Source organism: Argentina silus (genome assembly GCF_951799395.1).
Source record: "Argentina silus genome assembly, chromosome: 5".
NCBI lineage: Eukaryota > Metazoa > Chordata > Actinopteri > Argentiniformes > Argentinidae > Argentina > Argentina silus.
Window position 1 is genome coordinate 3,046,626 of NC_139659.1, and position 27,500 is coordinate 3,074,125.

The 27,500-nt window shown below is 46.3% G+C and overlaps 2 protein-coding genes across 2 annotated transcripts in view; both read right to left on the reverse strand.

Moving 5' to 3' along the window:
• Window positions 1-11,221: 11,221 nt before the first annotated feature.
• On the reverse strand, window positions 11,222-20,691 carry urm1 (ubiquitin related modifier 1). The gene is made up of 5 exons (XM_083670844.1): window positions 20,637-20,691; window positions 18,340-18,410; window positions 12,963-13,044; window positions 11,640-11,688; window positions 11,222-11,414 (listed from the first exon to the last, which is right to left on the reverse strand). The coding sequence occupies exons 1-5, from the start codon at window positions 20,669-20,671 to the stop codon at window positions 11,346-11,348; spliced, it is 306 nt and encodes a 101-aa protein (XP_083526970.1). The 5' UTR covers window positions 20,672-20,691; the 3' UTR covers window positions 11,222-11,345.
• Window positions 20,692-25,917: 5,226 nt separating this feature from the next.
• Window positions 25,918-27,500, reverse strand: part of sh2d3ca (SH2 domain containing 3Ca) — a gene marked incomplete at its 3' end in the record, with an annotated part of 8,162 nt that continues 6,579 nt past the window's right edge. The window contains exons 9-10 of the mRNA XM_083670820.1: window positions 27,192-27,398; window positions 25,918-26,093 (exon numbers count right to left, since the gene is read on the reverse strand). Coding sequence (XP_083526946.1) covers window positions 25,918-26,093; window positions 27,192-27,398 — 383 coding nt within the window. The remainder of the gene's footprint in view (window positions 26,094-27,191; window positions 27,399-27,500) is intronic.

A 27,500-nucleotide genomic window follows, 5' to 3' on the forward strand; every position in this document is an offset into this window, starting at 1 on the left:
CAGACACACACACGCGCACACACATACACACACACACACACACACACACACACCCCACTTCTGCTTGCTTGTATCTGGAGGACATATGGTTGCATTGGAGGACAACACACTTTGCTCTCTTCTCTCTCTTTCTCTGGCGATATTAAAACAGCTTGTGCACCTCTGTGCCAGAGATCCATCCTTTAACTAAACAAAGCAGGTCACTAAGGAGTTAATGGAGATGGCTTTAAGACATCCAGGAGTCACACAAACAAACAGACTACCTCAGGAGATGCGGGTGGGAGGGAAGGTTTGGATCACAGCAGTATAGATAAATTGACCGGTGAGCACTAGCTTGTAGTTTTTTTCCCCAAGTGTCCAATACTGCTGTTTGACCAAAGCACTTAAACTGAATTACTTTAGTAAAGAATGACGCTAGCAGGCTAGCTATATGCTCTGACCAAACCCTGTGGTACTTTTACAGTGCTTTACAAACAAGTGGAAGAGAAATGCTTCAGGGGCAGACATTTTCTGCCCCTTTCTTGAAAAATGTATGAACAAAATGTAAAGCCATGCTAGCAGGCTAGCTATGTGCTCTGACAAAAACCCTGTGGTACTTTTCCATGCTTTACAAACACATGGAAGAGATGCTATTTTGAGTTACAGTGCTGCTTGAAAGTATGTGAACCCCTATTTTTTTTGTTTTTACCATGAAATCTTCATTTAATCAGAACCAGTCTTTTTATCTGATATAACAGATTTATATTTACTAATTCCATATGTTGGTTTAGAGGAAATCATGCGTTTAGTAGAAAAACTAAATTATAAAGAAATTAGTGCTGGTGCAAAAATAAGTGAACCTCAAGTTGCATTGTTTAAATCAAGTAAGTAAGTAGAATCAGGTGGGTAAATAATTGGGTACCAAATGAACCAATCAAAGGAGAGATCTTTAGGAAAGAGTTTGGACGGGACTCTGATAAATAGAGATAAGAAACCTGGTCAGTTTTGTGTTACCCATACAGGTGAATGCGAAACACACCATGCCGAGAGGAAAGGAGATCTGAGGACATCAGGAAGAGAGTAGTAGAGAGCACATCAGTCTGGGGAAGGCTATAAAATCACCTCAACAAGATTTGAGCTCCATCAGTCCACTGTGAGGCAAATCATTCACAAATGGAGAGCATTTAACATGACAGCAACTCAGCCTAGAAGTGGATGCCATTCCAAAATATCCCCAAGAGCCACAAGAAAAATAATAAATCAGGTAAAAGCCAACCCAAACATAACATCGAGAGATTTGCAGACCTCCTTTGCTGCATCTCGGGTAACTGTGCATGCTTCAACAATAAGAAGAACACTGAATCAAAATGGCATTCATGGGAGGGTTGCTAGGAAGAAGCCTCTGCTGTCAAAAAAGAACCAAACTCCCCGTCTTAACTTCGCCAGAGACCACCTGGACAAGCCTGAAGGTTTCTGGAAGTCCGTTCTCTCGACAGATGAGTCCAAAATTGACCTTTTTCGTCACAATCAAAACCACTATGTTTGACGAAAACCCAACACTGCCTACAAACCAAAAGAACCTTATCCCAACAGTCAAACATGGTGGTGGGAATGTCAAGCTCTGGGGCTGATTTTCCTCCTCTGGACCTGGACGACTCCACATCATTAACGGAACCATGAATCCAATCGAGATGCTGTGGCAGGACCTGAAGCGGGCAGTTCATGCTAGACACCCCTTAAACCTCACTCAATTGGCTGAGTTCTGTAAGGAGTAGTGGGCAAAAATCCCTCAAAACAGACGTTAGAGACTGATTAGTGGCTATACGAGACGTTTACTCCAAGTTGCTAATGGAGTAGCCACAAGCTATTGACTGAAGAGGTTCACATATTTAAAGAGTTTTTGTTAAATAAACCACTTTCGTTCAATAAACAATGAAAATATATCTTTTTTTTTTTTGTTTGTGCCATTTATTTGGAATGTCTTTATTACAAATTGAGGTTTAGATAAAGATTTTATAAGCTCATTTTAAGATTTTATACAAAAGTAATGACCATCTCTGTAGGGATCACAAACTTTCAAGCAGCACTGTATATCCTTCATAGCTGGGCAAAAAACTGTCGGTGGAATTATTCAAAGGTAAAGATGCAAAGAAAGAATACGTACACAACACATAAGCAATCGCAATATGGTGGCATAAAAACTAAAAGGCAGCTGCCATTTCTGACTGAATTCCATCCAGGTAAGATCTGGCAGAAGGAAGGTTTTTTAGGGGAATCCCTGGCTTAAAGAGAAGAGCTGAGTCTGAGATTTCTCATCATCACACACACGGCTGGTGAACACAAATAGACCAGAATAACCCAGCTAGGTGGTGGGTGGATCATAGGTTGAGATTTCAGGGAAGGGAGGTCTGTCTGTATTTGGGTGAGAGGTTGAGGCAGCCTGGCGAGGTTACTGAGGTAAAGAGGGAAGACCTAGGTTGGAGAGGAGTGGGAGGAGGTTGGAGACTCCCTGTATGCTCTTTAACCACGTCCACTGCTTGCTCCCCGTCTCCCCGTTGCCAAGCAACTATGCAGCCACTGTCAAAGAATTCGGAAAGACGTTTAGGGCGGCAGTGGCGTGGGGGGTGGGGGGTGTTGGGGTAAAAGAGCAGGAGATTCCATACACACCCCCGGTCCCCCCAAAAACACTCTCACAAGTAACAGTTTTGAAACAGGAAGTCTGTAATGTTCTACACTAAGACAATACAAAAACAGCGAATGAAATCTTTAACACAATACTCAGCGCTACACTTCCCCTTTTAACTCTACAGCAAACCTACATGTATCAAATTTCCTCCTATCGGCTAAAATTCATTCATTTTTCAGCCCTCCCTTAACCTTGAGGAATCAATATGGTTTAAAGCAGATGAGATATATTTAATGCATGCTACTCAACAACCTCATCCTGAATTATAGAGCTATTGCTGTTCCCCGTATCTGTCCGTTGAATCCAGGGGAGGTTGGTGGAGGTAGAAATCGGAGGACGGGCTCATTGTAATGCATGGAATGGAATGAGGAACGGTATCATGGTTCGATACCATTCCTCATTCCATTCCATGCATCACAATGAGCCCGTCCTCCGATTTCTACCTCCACCAGCCTGCATGTGCTCTACACAATGTTTATGAGTAGAACATCCTCTGTGTAAAAAATTAAGAAGTATTAGAAGTTTCTCTAAAAGGTTACTTTAATCATACTATTTTCCTCAGTCATCTATGGAACACATAGCCACAGTGTGCTAGCCTCTCACTCCCATGCTAGGCTGAGCACAGGGCAGGAGACCTCCCAGCAGCCATCTTCTGACATCAGCACCATGATGGGGCAAAGCATTCCAAACCTACTGAGATACAAGAGAAATGCTTCAGGGGGTAGCCATTTTCTTTACTTTCTTGAAAATGTATGTTGCCTTATTTTAGCTAGCTTAGTTAGCTTAGGTTGGGGGTTCGATTCTGGCCGGGACCATATATACACACACATGTATGCACTGACTGTACTGTGAGTCGCTTTTCATAAGAGTGTCCGCTGAACGGCCTATTATTTTTGTCATATTTGCTATTATATTATAGTATTATTAAGTGAAGCAGTGTCACATGTTTAGGGGTGTTGTGGTTGGTGCTGCAACATGCTATGGCCAGTCTGCGAGATAGGGCAAATACTGAGGGAGCGAGGGAGGGAGGGAGCGAGGGAGGGAGCGAGGGAGGGGGGGAGGGAGGGAGGGAGGGAGGGAGAGAGGGAGGGAGGGAGGGAGGGAGGGAGTAACTAGCGGTGTAGAGGAGGGCTGTAGATTCATCCACCGTCTCCCCTCTTGCACTGCACCAGCAGGGTAGAGATGACTTTCCCCGAAGAGGCTTATTAGGGATTCCCCTGTCCCATTGTGACTGTTCCCTCTCCATCTCTCCCGGGGACGGGTTCACTGCCCACCCCGCTCCTGTCCCCCATCGCTCCTTTTACCCACTGGGTTAAACATTGATTGGTGAATGGAGAGAGCACAGTGGCCACTGCTGAAGGGATGTCCCCTACTGTTTCAGTGTACGCCACCGACATAAAAGGCAAACTGGTCCTTAAACAAGTGAACTCACATACTTGATCTGTGTCTGGTGCCCTCCCCTTTGAGATGTTTGCTGTTGAGATAATGAGAAGTCGCCAATGTCGCCAGGAGTCTAAACATCCTGCTCTGCCACTGATTAGAATCTGAAGAAAAAAAACGGTTATGATTTACATTTCAAATTTGTTTCTCTAACTAATTTATTTATTGGTGCCTGCAAGAAACTACGTTTCACTTGGCGTTGTGTTGCCGTATACTTGTACAGTAACACTAGTTATTCAAGCAACAACACTGTATCAGCATGCTTACATCGTGATATAGTGATTGCACGATTGCACTTATTCAGTAATTATATAGTAGTGGGGTTCATCCGTTTTTGTTAGTGGAATAGGGGCCGTTGTGGAACATCAAAACCAATGAAAAAAAAAACCCACTAAATCAATACAAATAATGAAACAATTATGTGACGTGTTATTCATACAATTTGTTTTGTTCTTTTTTCTTTTTTCTTTTTTTACTACAGCAGGCCTACATATGACTACAAAAGAGACGGGTGGTTCGAATAAACGAATTCATCCCCACTGGTCTAAACGTGAAAAGGCGGTGGAGTTTGCTCTCCACGATCCAAATAAGCAATGAATGGAGCAATGGGACTATGAGAGGATAGCCTGCAGATCAGGAGAGGTTAACTGGCCTCCTTCAGAGACATGAAAGGAAAAGGATTCTACTTTAAGGAGGAGGACTCCCCCCCCGCTCCTTGCCCGTGGGCGGGATCAGCCCAATGATTATTGGGGAGATGAGTAGATCTGTGCGCGGGGTTCCTTCAGTGTACGTTTGTGGGCCTGGGTGCTGCGGCCAGCCGAATGAGCTGATGTTGAGAACATGTGGATAGGCTTGCTGTGTGCTCTGTGCACGGTGAAGGGGAAACAGGTGACCTATAACTCTTAACTGCGCGTTAATAAGTAAACGGTTTGCGTTTTGCTGCTTTAGGCATGGGTAAAAGCAATTCACAAAGTCGAGCCAGCATAGCCTATTACTGCACAGAAGAGACGTTGATTTCAGATCTGAAATAATTTCATAGAAATAAGTAATATATAAATAATTTGCTATAACGGCAAAAATAATTTGACGAAACTGTGGCATACCTATGCCTATGCACAACCCCAGTGCGTCGGCACACTACAAGTGGAATATAAAAGTAGGACTACTTTTTTGTTCATGTTTTCGGTAACGGCTTTCGTAATGCATTGCATGTGTTCACTATCTGAACGGTATCCCCTGTACTGTTGTTTTACCATTCCACCGAACCGTCTTCACCTGTCAATGTGCATTCTCATCAAATCTGCAAATCATGTCTGATACCCAAATCAATAACAAACTAAGAATCAACTTGGTCGACAAAACACAAGTTAAGAAAATGAAAGGAATATTCTTGCAAACTCCATCACGTGTTTGTGTTTATAAAAAAAATAGAGTATAGCATCATCTCTAGCCTAGCCACAATAACCCTCTGACATTTGAAAACCAATTGCACTAATTCACATTATTTATTGATTTTAAAATGGTTTATTGGTTTATAGTGTTTATACTGTAGGCCTATACGCCTTCTCTGCCCTGATAATGATTACAATGCTTTCAAGGGACTGCTTTATGTCTAAGTGCCTGGTTACGACGTCGTACAAGTTTGCTAACACAACAGACAACAAACGTCATGCAGTGTTGTCAGTGCGTTTTGGCGCTGAATAAACAAGTGTACGAATTGTAATCCGTTTTGGGGAGAAAATAGGGCTGTTGTATCTTTAAGAGGCTGCTGGTCCCTCGCTCGCAGCTGCTGGCTTGTATGCTATAGAAGACAGTGCAGATTCATTACTTCTACAGCACAATGGACATTTATCACCCCGTGGTGTTATTCAAATTCAGTACCAAGCGAAGACCATCCCCACTCCCTCTCTCCGTCGGTCGCGGCAACACCGTATTGTTAGACGAGCTCCAGAAAAGCCACGGAGAGGAGCAGGCTAGCCAGAGCCTTTCCATGAGAAGCGTCCCATCAAGTCAAGCCTAGGCTCTGCGACCTGCTCTCAGCATCTCTCCTCTCTTCTTTCCATCTTGCTGGGAGCATGTGAGTGAGGATACGGCACACGTCGTGGGAACGGAGAGGAGAACAGCGCAGGACTGAACGATTTTCTCTCGGTTTCCTCTCTTCTCTCTATCGCCAGGGGGAAAGAAACATTTCCAGAATCAGCGTTCTATTTTTTGAAATGTTTTCTTCTTTTTTTTTTTGAAAGAGAACATTTTGCATTTGACGATGGAATCAGTTTGCAGCCGTTGTGTTTTCGAGATGACCACAACGATGATGACGGGATGTGGAAACTACATGAATGTGGTCGTTACAGGTGCATCCATGGCGAAATGTTTTCTCGAATCCAGCTCGGACTTTGAAGGGAGTCTGGTTACGTTTTTGAAAACTACTTTACATGACCTCGTATATGATTAATTAAGAATACACATGTCACCAGCAATGTTGGGCAGTACGCACTGCTGAAGAGTGGTTTTACCTTATACCTTTGTTAATCGTTCTAGAAGTAGATTTGTGAGAAGATAATGTAGATCAAACAACCTGTAAGCGCATGTTCCAGGCTTGTTTTGAATTGTGATCGACTGCAAGACTGTGTAGGCCCAACCATGTAGGCTACCACAACATATAGACGTGTGGTCTTTCGTATGGGAATTTGAAGACGTTGGAAATGAATTAAACATAAGTGCCTTCAACTTTTGGGCGGCATTTGATGCAAGATGTGTATTAGTATAACCCAATTTAACATAATGGGAAACGTGCTCATTATTACGCAAAGTAGGCTATACAATGTTTGTAAACCGATCTTGGGGAATAATGTGTGACGACTCAGTAATTAGGCCTACCGTGGCACGCACGGCAGTGGAAATGGAGAGTAAATCAGACAAACTATTTCAGAGAAGTTAATGTGACTGGACAACGCAGCAACGGCAGAGTAAAAATGTACTAGGGCAAGTTGTTTTCTCTCTGAACCTCTCTCGGTGTCCACTCATCGAAAAATGAAATGCTGTTTAAAAATCAACAAAAGTGGAGCCCATAGGCCTCAGCATTTTGAAATAGATGCAGGTGCATTTCCTAGAATAGTATCTGCATTTGTGATGAAACGAATGGCTCGATTTCTTTCTCCTTTTTTTTCTTCAGAGAAGGCCATTTTAGAGTCTTAGCGGCTGATTGTCCAAACGCAATTCTTGTGAAATATCAAACATACCCCAAGAATTGTGCATGGACATCTGTTGCTGGAGACTCACGTTCATCGATGCCTGCCAAACCAATATATATATATATATATTTAAAAAATCTATATAAACTGAATAGATAATTTTTTATTTTAAAATGTCCCAGGTAAGAAATCCACTATTTTAAACAGATTTAATGTGCTTGGTTCGACGAGAACAGAGAATTGACGTGGTGGGCCAATAAAGTGGGGGAAAACCAATCTGCCTCATGTACTGTATGTTTCTTGGTGTATGTTTTGTAGGCCCAAGTCACCAATTGGTATTTACACTTTGTCGAAGATCTAATTAAATCGGTTTGTTCTAAACGGCAAATATCGATTGAAGGCATTGATATATCGAGTGTGTTGGTCAATTTGTACAATACATTTACTTGACCAGCACTCAGGCCTGCAGAGTGCTAGGTGCATGCATGGCATCGTTCAAATTAGCCTGTTCAGATGAAGACAGACAGGGTCCTCTATGACAGTCGACCCTATAAACAAGAGAACTTAAAATGAGTAAAACTGATTAAAAACATGGAAGTCTTTCCAGAGTCATGCTCCAAAATGATTTTGGGGCCCATGGGCCTAAGGCCTGTGGATTTTGACTTGATATGCCTCGAGGAAACCTCACCAATACGAGTGAGCCAGGGACCACATCTGTTTGGTGTGAATTACGAAAACTTTCTCTCGAATTTTCGATGTTCAATTGGATAGGCTTGTGTAGGATATAATAATACTTATCAAACTCGGTCAAATTTGGTCTCGGAGCATACCTCTCACATGCTTGATTTGGCATGTTTGACTGTGTAGCGTAGCTATTCACACGATGGCTGAGGGACCTACACGTGTTTTGATCACACACATATCCCTTATCAAAATGGAGTATCGATAGTATCGATAGTAGCAAGATAGACATGAGCACGTCACATTTCAAGAATGTCCATAGCTATTGTTAGACAGATATTGTTGCATCTTCTATTGCAGTAAAATCTGTATTTATATATCAATAGGTTTGATTGGCAATCATGATCATCATCTGGCTGATAATGCAGACGTGTGTCATAGAGCCAGAAGAGGATGGATAGAGTTGGTTTTCTTTAAGACGTTGGAAAGCAAAACACTTGGCCTGAATTTAGTTACGTAACACCTGAATCACGTGAGCAAGTTCTTGGCCTACTTTAGTGGTCAAACCATTTTTGGTTATTTTTCCCCAACACGATTTTAATCATTTTCATTATTATTATTATTATTATTATTATTATTATTATTATTATTATTATTAGTGGTAGTAGTAATTGGAGGGAAATAAATCTGTTCTTAATACTGTATAAAATATTTGCATTAATCCATAATTTGGCCCTTGATGCCTGCTTAGACATGATTTTGCTTCTATAATTATTTTTCAGTTAGCTTACTGATTTTGCATAAATCACACACACACACACACACACACACACATTAGGTTTTTTATGGGGTGTGTGAGTGTGTGTTGCACATTTATTTTTTAGGGATACAACCTCAAACGAATGATCAAAAAGACTCAACCGAGTCGTTGACTTGTTTACCACATCACTTTATAATGTCAAATATACTTAGTAAAGTTATCTGTTGAGGGAATGACGAACCGCGTATGTGTTAGGCTTATGCTTGATGAAAACAAATAAACAAAACCAATAATAATTAATGTTACACATATACAATAATAATAACACCAACAAACTAATTATTGTCATATAGAGATTATGCCAACAACATGATTAGTGTGATGGAAACCTATGTATTTAGCAAATTTTGAGACAGGTGGGGTTCCAAAAAACCCTACAGATAGCCTATACCTGACGTATAGACGTTTTGCTTGATGCAGTATACGGTCAATGGATAGAAACCCCTGCATGGTGAGCCCACATAACCACCCCCCTCTAACGGGCCAAAGGATGGAGCTCAGGTCCCGAAATCTCTATGGCTGGAGGGAATTATTTGTCTGTCAACAAAATACTGTATGTTTCACGGAACAACTATAGCCTAATCGTTTGTGGTGTTTAGCTACAACCAATAAATCGCACCGTCTATTTCTTATTTATTTGCATCACAAACGGTGTCCTTCCAGGGCTAATAAAGGCAAACGTTATTTTGCTCTATTTTAGCAAGGCTAAATAATACATTTTGAAATAAAAATGTGTTTCCAGATGGCTCAATATCAGTAGAAAGGTATAGTCTAATAATACTTTATTGAAAATATTAAAACAAGCCAACAGCTGATCACATACAGACTATTATTAAAATCAGAAAAGGAGAAAGGCCTTGTGAAGGCGATTTAGTAGAATATCCTATATGCCTAATTCGAATAATCTATTTGTCATAATGCATCCTGCAATATTAACTGAAATAATCCACATTTAACTGTAGGCCCCCAGTACTTGTTTTCAACTTCAGTGTTTGGCTATTGCTGAAGAAACAATTCTTTCATGTGTTCATTTTTTCTTTTTTTTTCCCGGAATTAAAGCATGTCATGACATTATTTAAAAAGGATTAGGCCTAGATTAAAATACGCAATTAGCATTTGTTCGCCGGCGCAATCCAACAAATCACATGACAAATACACGCAGTAAAACGCTCTGCTAAAGCAAGCACTTCCTTTGGCTGCGTTTGAGTCACAGTTAGAATTGTCTTTGATAATTATCCACACGTTTTGTGGACGTAACCGACTCATGGCCTCACGACAGGTCACGCCGCGGGGGGAGATGTGGGTTCCTTTCTCCGTCTTTCTCCCCCCACCTTCACGCCACACACACGGTACACTCAAACTTACAGCTCAAACACTGGCACCGCATCTCTCCGTTTTACCAGCTCATTTGCATCTGTATTATAGTTACTATTATAAGACGGTTTCCCGTTGCAAATCGAGTCCACAACCGAGAAAAGGTTTTTGGTCGCTAGGCGCTCAGAGGAGGGCAGCGCCCGGGGCGGACGGCGACCTCCCGCCGCGGTCTTGTAGGTTCTTCTTATGAATATTCTGACGGGAAAGCTCGGAGGAGAGACAGCCGCTAAACACTGCTGGAATCAGCCGAAACTCACATCCGATACTGCGTTTGCATCTATCAGAGTTACATCTTTAAAGATGATATAACAATCTTAAACAGCGCAGGCCTACTTATCAGAGGCTGTTGGTTAAACCATTAAATGTATGTCAACAGGGAAGGGATATGGATAATAATTAACACAATAAAAGGTAAACTATTAGGCTATAAATGTGTAAACGTCATCTTGCACATTTTGACCCATGCAATCGGACGTAAATGAGGATTTTGTTGACACAAAACTGCTAATCAAAAATCGTGTGTACATTTCTTTTTAATGTATTAATTCATATCAACACATAACATTACAGTAACATAATTTCTAGAATGAATAAGGAAATGTAATAATTGTCCAGTCAGAATAAGCCTAATTGTATAATTTCACATCTCAAAACCTTCACATATACATTGAACAAATGAAATGGTAATTTGTTGATGGGGGGGGAAAAAAAGCAACCAAAAAATAAAAAGGACATTTATAAAAATGTTTTTTAAAAAAAATGTTTTTTTTTTTTTTAAATGACAGAGTTCAAGTCAACATTCCAGACTCTTGGAGGGGGACAGTTTCCTCAGCTGTAGTCCACCGTCCCTTTACAATCCACCCAAACGGTGACTGAAATGCATCAGAGTGACTTGGGCCCTCACACCACCAGAATCAGAATCAGAATTCTTTTCAGAATCAGAATCAGAACCATGTTTACATAGAGTCCACATCATCCCTCTGATTGTGTAAACATCTCCTCCGTCTCCATTCAGACGCCACTCTGGAGAGCAGCGTAAATCAAAGCGCCCCAGTATCCTGTCGTGGGGTTGGTTGAAAGGTCGAAGGGTCTGGGAGTCCGTAGCGGTGTTCTTGTGTAGGAAGAGGAGGACCGGAGCAGGATCATGTGTGTGGGCATCGAGGAGCAGTCTAAGTTAACCTCCATGCAGAGTCGAGATGAACACCACATTGTCCTGGTCCTCCAACTGGTACTCAAGTTCACCCTTCAGAGAGAGAGAGACTCATTCACAAACGCAGCCAAACACACATGCATGCCTACAAAATATTGAGTGATAATTTGATAATTCGATACACACTAAGCTGAATCAGAGATTTAATCCAAAACTGTGTCAAATAGGTGTGTGTGTGTGTGTATGGACTTTAATTGACAGTGAAATACACACACCTTTACAAAAATAAATAAAATAAAATAAAAATGAAAGACTCACCATCAGTTCCCAGTCAGCATCATTGATGAGCACCAGAATTCCAGGCCTCCTGTTAAAATAAGAGAACGGGAGTAAAAAGGTCAATTATTAAAGGCAGAAAGAAGATTTCCATTGTCAAAACACACACACACACACACACACACACACACACACACACACACACACACACACACACACACACACACACACACACACACACACACACACACACACACACACACACACACACAATATTAGTATCATGCCTAGTACAGAGCATACTAAAAACAAAAACAAAAACAAACTGAAATTGTAATAACACAGAACCAAAACAAGCAAGACATTCTACTTCCAAGACAATCATACAAAAACAATAAAACATTGTGCATACAAGCTTCCTATGTCTTCTACATTCTAATGAGGGGAGGAGGAGAAGAATGAGGTGTGTGTGTGTGTGTGTGTGTATATGCGTGTGTGTGTGTGTATGTATATATGTGTGTGTGTGTGTGTGTATATGCGCGCGTGTGTGTATGTATGTATATATGTGTGTGTGTGTGTGTGTGTGTGTGTATGTATATATGCGTGTGTGTGTGTGTGTGATGGTGTCTCTGGGCTGCGGTCAACGCTAACAGATAGCCGGTAGCGTGGGGGGGGGGGGGCCTATAGGTAGCGGGGAGCCCTCGCCATAGCCTCAGCTGCAGGTTGCGTTTGTCTCCCGCAGTATGAAGCCGCCATCGCCACAGACAGCCGTGACGTCACAGAGTCAGGGCCAGGCGGGCCAGGCGGGCGGCGGCGGCGGTGGGCTAGCTCCACCTCAAACAGACGTCACCTCCTCTCTGCGCCACAGAATCAGCACCTGACGGAGGCCTCCGCTCTCCAAAAACAACCTAACTGAATCAGGCACCACTTCCCATGATATAATTAGTCAAAACCTAATTTCCAGGGACAAAAGGGAGCCGGTTTAAAATCTGATGTCTGATTATCTCTAATGATTAAGAGGAAGCGAGCATGCATGCACACTCGCGCACACACACACAAACAAGCACACGCACAAACACACAAGTGCACACACAAACACGCACACACACACCCACACACACAACAGTGGACATAATCTATGAAGTCTATAGGTAGCCTAAGCTCTGTTCCCCCCCCCCCCTCCCTTCATTGGATAGGTACCCCTATAAATAGCCCTCTATAAAAGGACCCATAAAAGTGAGCCGTAGCAGTAAACCAGATCTTAGCCAAGGATGGGGCGAGGAGCTGGACCGTCCAACGTTCAACCCCCCCCCCCCCCACACCCGAACCCCCCCTCCAAACCCAGGCGGCTCTGCGTGTACTCACACCGTGTCTCCCTGGACAAAGAGCTCGGGCCGTTCCTTCAGCAGGCTCCCTGTGATCCACACCAGCAGTCGTTTCATGTCCCCTGCAAGCGCACCAGAGACAGGGGGGGGGGGAGGGGGGGTTAGAGGTCAGGGTTCAAGGTTCGTGGTTCCAGCCCCCCGGTCGATGTGACGCGACAGAGGCCCCAGCGGGGACGGGGGAGAGGACATTAGGGATGGCGAGGGGGGATGGGCCGACGTCTGGGAGGCGCGGGAGCACTCTCTGGTTCACCTCTGGGAGACACGGCTTTACCATATGTCCGTTGACGAGGAACTGAAAAAAACGACGGTTTTAAAATAGCAAAACAGCCACTCCGGCGAAGGTGTTGGAGCGAAAGCTTGGCACCATTAAATCGCTGATGTTTGCATCTGATACAATTGTGCAGAGGTCATTTTTCCGGGTTGTTACCCGTTTCTCTCTCAGTGTTTGGGGCGTGCGGTCGCCATTTGGCATCAAATCGTAAACATCCACAAGGAGACAATTGTGCAGCGTTGTCATTGTAAACTTGTAATTCATGATGTTACCTCAAGGTGCATGTGAATAGACGTGTGTGTGTGTGTGTGTGTGTGTGTGTGTGTGCTATCTTGTGAGAAGTGTGTGTGTTGTCTTGTGATTAGTGTGTGTGTGTTTTCTTGTGAGAAGAGTGTGTGTGTTTTCTTGTGAGAAGTGTGTGTGTGTGTTGTCTTGTGAGAAGTGTGTGTGTGTTGTCTTGTGAGAAGTGTGTGTGTCCTTAATGAGATCATGTCTGTCTACTCATGTACAGGAGCAGGATGCCTCGCGATGGCGAACGAGAACAGGACTGGGACTGCAGTTAGCAATATATCTCTCTCTCAAACACACACACACACACACACACACACACACGCCGCCGCCCCCCCCCCCCATCCCCCATCCGTAACACAGCATCATCAGCCTCCCACACCGGATCCAACCAGTTTACTCCTGAGAGAGAGAGAGAGAGAGAGAGAGAGGAGGAATGTAGGAACGTAAGGATGTGAGCTCGACCATGCTAAACCGACGACGTACCGTATCTGACCATTTCAGTGTACGTTCGTTCTGTGACTTCCCGTATTCAAACATGTCGTGGATCCAGCCGTTCCAGGACACGGGTGATCTCCTGCATGTAGCAGGGTACACCGTACTGTTACTGACAGGCTTGAGCAGTTGGGAGTTCCTCTCATTGCATTAGTGGAACAGGGACTGGCTAGTTTAGCACAATAGCGTGAAGCACTCAAGTCCATTACGATGGAATTACAACAGCAAAAACGTGGATGTGACCACATCTTAATTCTATGTTGTTGCTGGAGCAGAGCTACGACAGCGGGTATTATCAATAGCACTTGATTCCCTTCAGTACGCGGTCGTGTCACTGTCCACTGACGCGCTGTTCGAACCCGCAACCCTTCAACAGAGCAAGTCACAAGAAAGGCCAAGTCCATACACCACAGGGACGGGCTTTAGGGGGGAAGAAGGGTCCAGAGAGACCCCTGGTGAAGCCACTGCAGCCCCCGGTGAAGCCATTTGTCAGATGTTGACGATGCAGATGGACCGACCCAAGCTGACTTAGTGGAGAGGCTGAGGCCTGAGCTGGAAGCCATGGGACTGCTCTGGGGTCTCTCCTGGCCCCAGATCAGATCAGGGAGCTAGCTGGGGGGTCCGGCGGGTGGGTGGAAACCGGCCGCGGTAGGCCGGGCAGGGACGAGACCCGGGCTGTGTGTCGGTTGGGTCTTTTACGGTGCTTGGGAGTGGTGGGAGGCAGTCTCAGGTTAATTGGATGGCTGTCAGAGCTGTTCAGGAGTGTAATGATCGGCCTAGCTTCCCTCCTGCCCAGGAGCCCTGGCTCCACCACCTATAAACAAGAGTGATGCTCGTCTCAGTGCTGTGCAAAAAGGCAATGAATATTGACTTGCACCTCCAGCAGAGCTAAAAACAGAAGCAATCACTCCACTCTCATAATTTCTCCTTTGTGGTGGGTGACTCTAGACTCTCTCTCCCCCTCTCTTTCACTCCTGCCTCCCCCGCGCTCTCTCTCTCAAAAGCACTGGAGTCTAGCTCCTCTCCCTCCCTCCCCTCCTCCCCCACGCCGTCCTGTCCATTTCCCATAGTTCTGTTGGGCGCAGAGGTCGGGCGAGGGGGCAGAGAGTCGCCAGAGGTTGTTTTCCTTTATTGTCCTGTTTGCGTGTGTGTGCCATCTAGCAGGAGAGGCTGGAGGGAGGGAGGGAGGGAGGGAGAGAGAGGGAGGGAGGAAGGGAGGGAGGGATGGAGGGAGGGAGGGAGGGAGGGAGAGAGGGAGAGAGAGAGGGAGGGAGAGAGAGAGAGGGAGGGAGAGAGAGCGGCGCAGTGCGGGTGGGGCGGGCGGAGTAGAGGAGAGGAGGAGGACGATGACAACGATGGAGAAGGAAGAGAGAGAAATGTGCGTCACGGGCTCCAGGTGCATGCTGGGACAGCAGCAGCACTGTGTGGGAGGGAGAGGACAGGGGCGTCTGAACAACGGCGGGCTCAAAAGCATTCCCTCTTTCTTTTCTCTCTCTTTTTTTTTTTTTTTGTCCCTCTCTTTTCCGAGGCGTTACTCTGAGCGTTATGGTCGTTATCGGTGGGTGGGAGGGAGATGGAGTCATCCATCTTGCTGGAGATGTGAAGAACAGTGTTTCTGATGCTTGCATTGGTGGGTTGAGGGGAGGGGGGGCGGGGGGCTCTGCATTGGTGGGTTGAGGGGGGGTGGGGGTCTCTGCATTGGTGGGTTGAAGGGGGGGGGGGGGTCTCTGGCAGTGAGGGCTCAGCCGAGGTCATCAATCACTCACTGGGGTTAAAGAGAAATTCTGATTCAGAACGGATTATATCTACACCCCCCATGTAACCCCTAGCCTTGAGATGGGAAAGGCAGGTCAAATCCTACAGCCCCCCCCCCCCCACACACACACACAGGGATACACTCACAAACACACACACACACGGACGGACGCTCACTCACTCACACACAAAATGGGAAACACTCACACACACTCTCTCACACACTCTCACACACACTCTCACACACACTCTCACACACACTCTCACACACACACACACACACACACACACACACACACACACACACACACACACACACACACACACACACACACACACACACACACACACACACACACACACACACACACACACACACACACACGTCCAGCGGAGCACCAAGGTCACATTCCCTGCTCTGGTCAGCTTTAGTGCTCGGGTTGTCGTGGAGACCCCACTGCCACGGAGACCAACCCTTTGTTTACTGAGGCTAAAATAACCCATATCACTCACTCAGTCCCCTCCAACAGCACTACACACACTCATTAACACACACACACGCACACACACACACACACACACACATATTGACAAACACAGTCACACATAAACAAAGAAATAGTGCCCAGTAAAAAAGGTCCTTCTAACGAGATGGGACACAGGAAGTCAATCCACAAATATAGGTGCATGTTCCACCCAACCATAATCCAGAACAGAGTTGACCAACGAAAGACCCACAGAATAACGCAAACACATTCAACACACGGGGATACTGGGGTCATCGTGTCTTTAGACGTTTCAGGTCAAGAAGAAACACCAGGAGTTGGAAGAGGGGGAGTAATGAAAGAGGGGGATAAATGGAAGAGAGGAAGAGATGGAAGAGGGGGAGAAATGGAAGAGAGGGAGTAATAGAAGAGGGGGAGAAATGGACTGACTGGAGAAGACTGCTGCAGTTCCTCTGCAGTCACAACACCTCAGACAACGAGGATGAGGTAGCACTTTAAAGAGGCCTCCTCCTCCTCCTCCTCTTCCTCCTTCTCTTCCTCCCAGCTCACCACTTCCTCTCCTCCACAGTTCCACCAGGAGAGCACAGGAATGGCGAGAGAGAGAGAGAGAGGGGAAGCGAGAGAGTGTGTGTGAGAGAGAGAGAGAGACACACAGAGAAAGAGAGAGAGAGAGAGAGGAAACGAGAGAGTGTGAGAGAGAGAGAGAGAGACACACACAGAGAAAGAGAGAGAGAGAGAGAGAGAGAGAGAGAGAGAGAGAAGAGAAGGAGAAAGGCTCTTGTCCCGCCAACCGCCCAAAATGATTTCACACACAAAAAGACTTGGGGAGCTTTGTCACAATTGTCCCTAACCCCCCTCCCTCCCCTCCCTTCCTTTGCCCTCCGAGCCCCCTCCTCCTCCTTTGCGTAGCCCCCCCCCTACCTTCCCTCTGACTCCGCGTGGTGGATGAAAGACCCATCAACAGTATCACTGGCCGCATTTACAAGTGAAAGAGGACCAATAATGGAGCAGTTAGGGGAAGAATGGGCCGGCCGGGGAGGCCCACAGATGTTGGTGGTGCTGGGGGAGGAGGGGGGAGGGGAGGGGGAGGGGGAGGGGGAGGGGGAGGAGGGGGGGTTCCTCAGCTATTGTTACTGAGGAAAGACTGGAGAGAGGGGGGGGGGGGGGGCGCTGCTTATTTATACCCGATTTGCAACGGGGTGGTTGGGTGGGTGGGTGTGAGGGGAGCTAGTAGCAGAATTGGCCAAACGGAGAGACAAACGCAGACAGACAGACAGACAGGCAGGCAGGCAGGCAGACAGACAGACAGACAGACAGACAGACAAGCTGGCAGGCAGGCAGGCAGGCAGACAGACAAGCTGGCAGGCAGGCAGACAGACAGACAGACAGACAGACAGACTAGGCTACCCCAGCTCAACAGCTGTCCAGGGGGGGCGTGTGAACAAGGGCTGAGTGAGGTCAGAGAGAGAGTGATGGAGGGAGGGGGAGAAAGGAGGGAGCGGGGCAGAGGGACAACAGAAGAGAGAGAGAGAGAGAGATGGATGCAGGAGAGAGAGGTGGTTTGGTATGATTTGTGCTGGGTTTTGTCTCTGGAAATTGACCCCCGCTGGGAAGCGGCCAGAGAGCCAGCCACCCCCCCCGGTTTTAAACAGAACTGCATGTATGGGTTTTAACTATACCTTTAACTAACTAACTAACTACTTTAACTACAAACTAACTTTACCATTTAGTTAGTAATATGTTGTTGTGTTTTCAAGCTTCTGAAAAAGTTCTGTTTAAATAGGTCTGAATTTGCCAAAAAAAAAAAAAAAAAAATGCTTCTGGCATTACAACTGCCGATGGCCCCTGGTGTGATTACTTAGTCTTATGATGACTGTTGGATAGATGATTCACTTACTTAAACAAATGTATTTGTTGTAAGTCGCTTTGGATAAAGGCGTCTGCTAAATGCCAAAAATGTAAAGTAAATGTAAAGTAAATGTAAAGTAAATGTAATGCCATTCGTGAAACTTTGATGTTGTTGATGGACGGGTTGTACTCACAGGGCTCTGATTGGCTGGGCAGAGTCACACGATGGTCCTTCACCCCGCCGAACAATAGCTCCGCCCCTCCGCTGGGAAGACAATGACATGTCATAGTGATGAAAACAGAACACAGGCTAACTGGAACTGGCCATCTTGATCCCACTTTAGATTAAGTGTCTCTAACATTAGGCAGTGTAATCAATATTACAGTAATCAATATTACATGCACCCTATATCATAGGAATTAGATTATCACTTTGTCTAACACACCCTCAAGGATTTAAATATGACTAAAAAGATTGGACAATATCCGTATAGGCCAATCCCGAGGAGTATAGTACCAACTGTACTTGAGGCTCAGGGGAGGCTGGCGAAGGAAGACTTTAGAGGACGGACTCATTGTAATGCATGGAATGGAATGAGGCATGGTATTTGACACCATTCCTCATTCCATTCCATTCATTACAATGAGCCCATCCTCCAATTTTCCCTCCACCAGCCTCCACTGCTGTGGCACACTTACCAGCATGAATACCAGCGCCCAAGGACCAGGGGCTTACCTCTAGAGCCTCCGCTAAGCCCCGCCCCCAGAGAGATCACTCCCTGCTCCTGGGGGACCAGCTCAATGTAAACACTGATTCACCCAGTCTGTTGACTGTAGCTTAATGCTAGCCTGCTCTCTGAGCCTGGAGCTTGACATTCACCCAAGTCAAATGCAACCAGTGCCACACAAGCCAAAAACACGCGAGGAGCCAGATAAACAGCACCTCGGGGAGGAGTTAAGAGTTGAGACACAGGCCTAGGCCGAGGATAAAACACAAATGTCAGGTCAGAAAGGCGTCCCTGTGTCCTCTGGAATGGGTCAGGAATGGGTCAGGTCTGGGTCAGGTCTGAGACAGGCGTCCGGGCCCTCCTACAAGGCTGGTGGATGAGACTTGGGCTCAGTCAAGCCAGCGTAACTCTGCCTCTGCCCTACACCGTGGCTAACCTAGGCTAATCATAGCCCCAGGCTAATCATGGCCCCAGGCTAATCATGGCTAACACAGGCTAACCAGACTAATCATGGCCCCAGGCTAACCAAGGCTAACCATGGCTAACCAGACTAATTGTAGCATCCACAGCGCTGGAACCCTCAGTACACAGATGCCCGTCCAAATAGTTGACAGACCAGCATTATCTAGAACAAACATGAGTCTCTCTCTCTCCCTCCCTGCATTCAAGAGATGGAGAGATGTAGAGAGAGGGAGAGGGGGGGGAGAGAGAGAGAGTGTGTGTGTGTGTGTAACATTAAAGATAAAGCAAGTTATAGCAAAAAGAGAGAGGAGAGACTAGAGGCGAGTGTGTGTGTGTGTGTGTGTGTGTGTGACATTGAGGAAAAGCAAAGAGAGAGGGGGGGGGGGGGGAGACTAGAGAGGCGAGCGAGTGTGTGTGTGTGTGTGTGTGTGTCTATCTGTGCTAGGCTTCTGCTGCAGGTGCAGGGCCCATAATGAAAGCTCTCATCGCCTGGAGAATGCAGAGTTGTCATTCAGAATCTCCAGGGCTGGCCTGGGGCCCAGACTCTATCTGAGCACAGAACATCCTCCTACTGAACCACTCACTGGGGTCAACGAGTTGCCTCTGAGTCCAACACCCCCTCCTCTCATCTTCTATAGCATTCATGCTTACACTACGACAGAGAAATGCAGAAACTGCTGTTTGCTTTTTCTTGCAGTGTTTCCCAAACTAGGGAACAGCTATCTCCAGGGTGCACAGGCTACTTAGCCAGCTGAAAGACCAGCCTACAGAGAGTCTGCAGCCTAGTCGCTGTGCTTTTCAATCAGATCAAGACATCACAATAAGAACACAGGCAACGTTTGACCAAATAAAAGTCATCCGTTTAATAGCCCACTATGGCAGAGCTGAAACGATATAAAACGCTGGGGAAAGTGTCACCGTGGTCCTCCTCCAATGCAAATGTATCTAATGCATTTATGCATGACTCCATTGAATACATTAGACAGCACAGGATGTAACATGAAAGACCCTCTACAAAATACTCCCTAAATGCAAGATAGCGTGAAGCACACAGTTAATAAAGACAAAAAACCAAACACATCAGTTAAATACACCATCCTGTTTTAGAGACAGAGCTGGACTATAATGGCTATGCTAGTACTACAGTTTAGCATGCTACGTTAGTAAAAGAAACACTCGACCGCATTTCTAGCCATTCCAAACTAATACTTCGCGTGAGAACAGACGAATTACGGTCAAATACGGGCTCGAAAATGTTGAAACGAGCGTGTCAAACTGATACAAACTAAATGTATACCAACCCAAACTCCAGGTGCAGCTCTATGGGGGCCGCCATATTGTTGTCGGAGGCAGGAAGTAACTGCGCCACAGCGGCGGAAGTGGCTGTGTGGGGGGAAAAAGGCTCTCTCATAATTTCATCCAAACATCCTCAAGTGAGCCCTCCAAAGTGTGTGAGCGGCTCTGTCCCGTTTATTGCAAAACATTTAAAATTGTGACTCAAAGGGACTTAAGACATCATTCTAAAATATATGACTGAAAAGCTTTATTTTTCCATTGAAAAAGTCAAACACTGGCAGAGAGTATTCCTCATACCTGTTTGATCACAGGCAGGTCTGGTAATGTAAAAATGACTGTACCAAATTCATAAACACATTAATCAACAAATGGACGTGTCGAGAGCAATATGGGTGGCTGAAGAAGTTGAGAGGTGGTGTGTGTGGTATGTGTATGGTGTGTGATGTGTGTGTGGTGTGTGTATGGTGTGTGATGTGTGTGTGGTGTGTGGGGTGTGTGATGTGTGGTGTGTGTGGTGTGTGTGTAGGCGTAGCCCCCCCCTACTCCCTGTCCTCTGTCATATTGGTGACAGCCCTGTCCCGATTTGGGGGGAGATTGAATTGCAAATCTCCTGCCTTCTGTTGGCGTCCGAGGCTTCAGTGGCCCTGTCCGCCATTCATGTGGTAATGAGGAGGGAGAAGGGGAAGGGGCTGGGGAGGGAGGGAGGGAGGGAGGGAGGGAGGGAGGGGGTGAGGATGAGTGAGGAGGCAGAGGGGAGTCAGAAAGCGAGGGAAAGGACCGTACACCACAAACTAATGTCCAGGGAAAAGGTCCACAATCAGGAGTAGAGGACTTCTGACAGGGGTATAATACTACAGCAGCAGAGCGCTCTTAGAGGACGGTGGCCCACTGCTGTCAATCCTGGGTGATGGAAACAGCAGCAATGGGTGGAACTCATGTTCGCAAGACTAGACTTTTGTTTCACCAACAGAAATGGGATTAATGTGTGTATGTGCATGCGTCTATGTGCTTGTGTGTGTGTGTGTGTGTGTGTGTGTGTGTGACAGGGGGGGTCCACAAGGAGCCCCCCCAGCTCCAGATAGCGTATTAACCCATCACCGGTGCATGTCACTTCACATTTGCTAAGCTCGTCTGAGTTCTTCCTCTTCTGCTGCCGTCCCACCATATCATGCCACGCTAATACTGTTCCCAAGAGTAGCATAACCGGCTAACCCATAACAAGACACACTGATTATCCCGGCCCAGACGGTCCTCCCACCTGACTGCCCATCCTCCTCAACAAACCAAAACCTCATCCCCCATCATCCTCCATTCTATCCGATGCGTTTGGCGGTGGTGACAGTGTTTTTCAATCCGACCGCTGGTATCACATAGACGTCAAAACCCACTGATAAACTGCCATGAACATGAGCTGTGTCACACATGGACAGCTGACAATGGAGGACACAATGGATTTGCGGTGAAAAGGCCCAGAGGATTAGAAGTGAATCCAGGAAAAGGGGAAGCATAAGTCTCTTTCAGTTAGCGCACAAAAAGACGTGACTATTAACATGTTACATGGTAACAGAGGGCGTCCAGCGGGGAACATACCCATTCGGGTCTCATAACATGCGATGTGACGCCTTTGTCAGGATTCCGGAACGCGAAACGTTCTGAAATATGTCATAAGTCTTATCCTCCGGAGATGGATGGATTGTTCTGTCACACACCTGCGGTAGTGCTCCCTCTCGCTGGGCTTTTTGCAGCGCTGCACAGTTTCCCTGGAATAAACTCTGTTCTCCCTCTTTCCAGACCTTGGACAGTGACGTATGACTGGCAGGCTGACTGTACCATTGTGTTCTCTCTGTGTGTGTGTGTGAGGGGAGGGGGGGGGGGGGGGGGGGTGAGAGCGGTGCAAGGGAGATGTCGGTGCCCTGTCTCGTCCCGGGGCGAGGGGGTGCGTCATCGTACCAGCGCTACGAAAAGGACCCCTCTCTGACTGGCACACAGCTGTCCTGAACATCTGTGCCCTGCTATGTGCTCTGCCCTGCCACACACACACACACACACACACACACACACACACACACACACACACACACACACACACACACACACACACACAGACTCAGACACAGACACACACACACACACACACACACTCTCTCCACACATACACACACACAGACACAGACACACAGACACACAGACACACACTGCATTACCTGTTCCCCCATCCCCACCATCTGGTCTCTGCCCAGCTCTGACCTTATAGAGAACCACGTGAGGCTGATGCACCTCGTCACCCATGCAGTATGCATGCTCCCAGTATGCACACACACACACACACACACACACACACACACACACACACACACACACACACACACACACACACACACACACACACACTATATGTACACGTGTATGTACACACACACACACACACTATTTTTTCTGTATTTTCCCTGTCTCCTGAGCTGCACGGTAAGAGGAGGATTGTTTAAACCTGCAAGCTAATTAGTCTCCTTACAAAGACTTATCATGTCTTTCATTTCCAGGGTAGAAAACAAATGGAGCTTTAAGAGGAGCTTTAATGAAGCTTTTAAGTGAGCTGAGATAAAAGGCAAGTGGCAAGATAGGATCAAATGTCAGGGATGACGCTGATGCGGTGACTCTGGTCTGTATTAGCTGGACGGTGCTGCCACCTGCTGGATGGTATCATAAACAAAACCAGTATTAGCAAGTGGTCATGAATGAAGAAATGCCTTATCAGGCTCAGAGAGATTGTAACTGTAAACTGTAAATAACAGTAACCCCAAGAGATTGACACAAGCTTTTATTTTATTTGAAAAACAAGTGAACCGCTATGTACAGTACATAAAAAACATGGGGGAGGGGGAGAAGAAGAGTCTTTTTTGTCCTTTTCCTTGACAGGTTCATTCCAGCATGACGTATGTACAACAAGAAGTTTCACACATGTTATATGTACAACATAAAGGGACAAACGACAGTACAGCACACATCATTATTTCTCCTAAACCAGTATCAATCATCCCAGAACACTGAAAAAGATTCAAATCACAATTCAAGATTGGTCGTATTTTTATTTATTTTATTTTTTTGCTGACTGATACAGAGCCCTCTGCTGGATGGAACTTGTACTACATGAACTTGGTTCACGTCATCCTCTCTCATTAGGATACTCCGGCTGCTACAACTATTCAACTCAACGGCCTGAAGGTAAGGAAGCCGTGTCGGCTTGTTTTTTTTCTGCAGGACTCAGCTCTTCATTGATTCGTTTAAGTGATTGCGTACGTAAGAGTCAGCTCTCTGAGGTCCAAATCCAGAAGTGATTGAGAAGCCAGCAGACAATCATTAAACTCAAAAGAAAATCAATTGTCGTCATAGTGCGTCTGTGTCCTTAACACTGTCTGGGAGTTAAGAGAGGACGGGGGTTGGCAGGTAGATTTGATTAAAAAAAAAAAAGAATAATTTAAAATTAATAATCAGTGGTGAAGTTGTCTGTCCACAACTCATAAGCCCTCATGTTCATAATGTTGCTGCATTTGTTTCATTAAAGCATTTCAGCAACGTCATTTTTTTTCGTTTGTTGGATGAAATCTATAAATATGATCCAACTATGTATATGTGAATCATGAATTTGTAATGGTTTTGAATGGAGGTATGTCTCTCAATGGTGTGTCAACACTGTCCATAGCAAATACACATCATACATACAAAACTGATGACAGGCAAGAGTCACCGCCCACCGTTCTGCCCTGAGAACGCCCTGATCGCTTTCAGACAAAAGCACATTCACGCTGGTTAAAACGTCAATTCTACGGCAACAGCAGAGGCCCAAACATGTCACCATGTCAACAAAGTCTGTCAGGAGGAATGACATCGCCCAGGATTTTGGAATGTCACGTCTTTAAACAAAAATACAAATCAAAAGTTGTGGAAGCGATGCAGTCCATGTTTTAACATGTTCCAGGATAACAACTGAATATTCATGAGCATAGACATTTCTGAACATAAACAGAGAGGGAGAGAGAGAGAGAGAGGGAGAGGGAGAGAGAGAGAGAGAGAGAGAGAGAGAGAGAGAGGGAGAGAGAGAGGGAGAGAGAGGGAGAGGGAGAGAGAGAGAGAGAGAAAGGAGCGAAAGATAGAGACAGAGAGAGAGAAAGGAGGGAGAGAGCGAGGACACGGGTCATAGTTGAGTGATTTGACAGTCGGGTCCGGGGACGTGTGTGTACAGGGCCGACCCGCCGAGCTGAGGCGATGATGTCAGCGGGGCAGGAATCAGATGAAACATTCATGACCTGCCACAAATCATCAGGATACGAGGAGGACGAGCCTCGCCAGCCCCCTCAACGACAGAACCGCTTCCCAACACCAAACAAACACATCCGGAGGGAAAAACAAAAACATCTCGGCTTTTTGGGCCGTGACACTTTGTCCCTCCGTCGATTCGCGATTTGGCAACACGTACCTCAGGGCAGCGTGTGTCTGAGGGAGATACGCACGTGACCGCAGACGACCCGCCCGTGACCGTAGATGAGGCGTTTGAGCACACCGCACACACACACACACACACACACACACACACACACACACACACACACACACACACACACTCACACTCACACTCACACTCACACTCACACTCACACTCACACTCACACACACACACCTGCCGACACTGAAACTCGTCGAAATGGAATGGCAACCATGCAGTCTATACAAGAAGGACAGAACACACACACCGCAGGGTTTGGACACAGCTGAGGTGATGTGTGTCTGTGTCCTCACATACACACTGTGTTATTCAATATCAATGTCTTTACGTCTGAGGCAGACCAGTGTGAGTGACAGGAACAAGAAATAGAGAGAAGGTGGAGAGAGAGGCTGATCAGGGGATACGGCTCCCAAGCACTGTTTGTCCCTCAGCGCACACCGTACACTTCTCTGTGCCTAAGTGGTAGGACACCCCCGCCTCCCTACTTGGCTTTTCCCACTCTACAGTTGGTCCTTCAGCATGAGGGGAGATACCATCACTCCCTGTGTGTGTGTGTGGGGGGGGGGTTTCTCAAATCCCTTTTTTGTGGCTTTTTTTGGGGATATCCAGTGAACCGCTCCCTTCCACTCTGTCCGTCTTCACCTCCATCTCGTGTCTGTTCACTGCCTCCTCCCCTCTTTCGAATCACATTGGCGGCGACAGTGGGGAGAGGGGCCGTACCATTGAGTGTACAGGGGGTTGGGGGGGGAGGGGAGTGGGGGGGGGGCTATAGTTGGGGGGGGGGGCTATAGTTCGCTGTGACGGACGGGGGGCTCCAGCTTGTGAGACAGGGCCGTAAGGACTTTGTCAAACTTCTCGTAGCGCTCTGCCTGGCTCCCCTCGGACCCCCGGCTGCCCCACAGCAGCCTCATCTGGAACTCCGTACGGAATATCTCCAGGACCTCCTCCCTCGCCTGGAAGTCTGAGGGGGGAAGGAGGGGAAGTAGGGGAGGAGGGCAAGGAGGGAAGGAGGGGAAGGAGGGAAAGGAGGGAAAGGAGGGAAGGAGGGAAAGAGAGAAGGAGGGAAAGGAGGGAAGGAGGGAAAAACAGAGCGGGAATCAATAAACATAGACATCGTGGAAAACACTGTGGCGTTAAGATAACTATCGACACGCTGCTCAATAAACCACCGTCCACGAGGGACCGAAATCAATAACTACATATCAAAGATCAATAACAACATATTAATGATCAATGTCAACATAGCAGAGCTTGGGTTGTCTTCACGGGCACACACAACGCCTCGATCATTACCTCAGATCGATGTCAATGAGGGGGAATGTCGAGCACGCACACCACTAGATAATAACACAGCCTCAGAGTGGAGGAGCAGCGTGACAACGGCCACCAGGGGGCGGTACTGCAGCAGTCTGAACAGAGCTCTGTCCATCAACACCACGCAGAGAGAGACGGTCTGACTCATCACCAAGAGTCAATGAATGAGAGACGCAGGCACACACACACACACACACGCACACACACACGCACACACACACACACACACACGCACACACACACGCACACACACACACACACACACACACTCATCTAGACCCAAGTGGGTAACAGTAACACATGGGAGCCTATATCATGATATTATGAATAATTATTTCCTATCAGTACACACTTCTTCACACTCATCTCGACCCAGAGAGATATTATACAGTGTATATATATATATATATATATAGTAATATATATAGATATGTATTTTTTTTTAATTTAACCTTTATATATTATTTATGTTATATCAAGAGAAACATTATAAATATTATAATCTCCTCCTTAAAATGATCCCTCAAAACCCATCTTTTTAAACTTGCGTTTAGTCTTTAACTATTATTATTATTATTATTATTGTTGCACTGACTGAAATTACTTTTTATTTATCCTTCGATTCTTGTTCTCTCCATGGAATGTCCTGTCTTTAAAATAAATGCATTATTATTATTATTATTATTATTATTATTATTATTATTACAATCTAGGTATATATTCAGACACCCCCCCATCCCCTTACCCTGTAGTTTGGTCTGAGCGTTGGTGAGGAACACCCCTCCGTGGTGAGCGATGGTTCGAGCCGCCTCCAGGTGACACATGACCACGTCAACCCCCACCTCCACGTTGTCCCAGGGCTCTAGCCCCTCCCCCCCCGCCACGCCCCTCTCCAGCAGGGACAGCAGAGGGACGACGTGAGGGAAGGAGGTGTTAGACAGAACGCTGCTGTCTGGAGGGAGGAACACACACACACACACACACACACACACACACACACACGGTAAGACACACTGTTCTCTAAAAACCGCTCTCTAAAACATACACACACACA

Bases quoted from the DNA above. Each gene is read 5' to 3' on its own strand.
- urm1 (XM_083670844.1), bottom strand. From the start codon at position 20,671: ATGGCGGCCCCCATAGAGCTGCACCTGGAGTTTGG. The intron at 13,045-18,339 runs GTGAGTACAACC...GTGCGCTTGCAG, and splicing joins GCCCAGCCAATCAGAGCCCT to GGGACATGAAACGACTGCTG. The intron at 11,689-12,962 runs GTGAGTACACGC...TTATTTTAACAG, and splicing joins TTTGTCCAGGGAGACACGGT to GAGGCCTGGAATTCTGGTGC.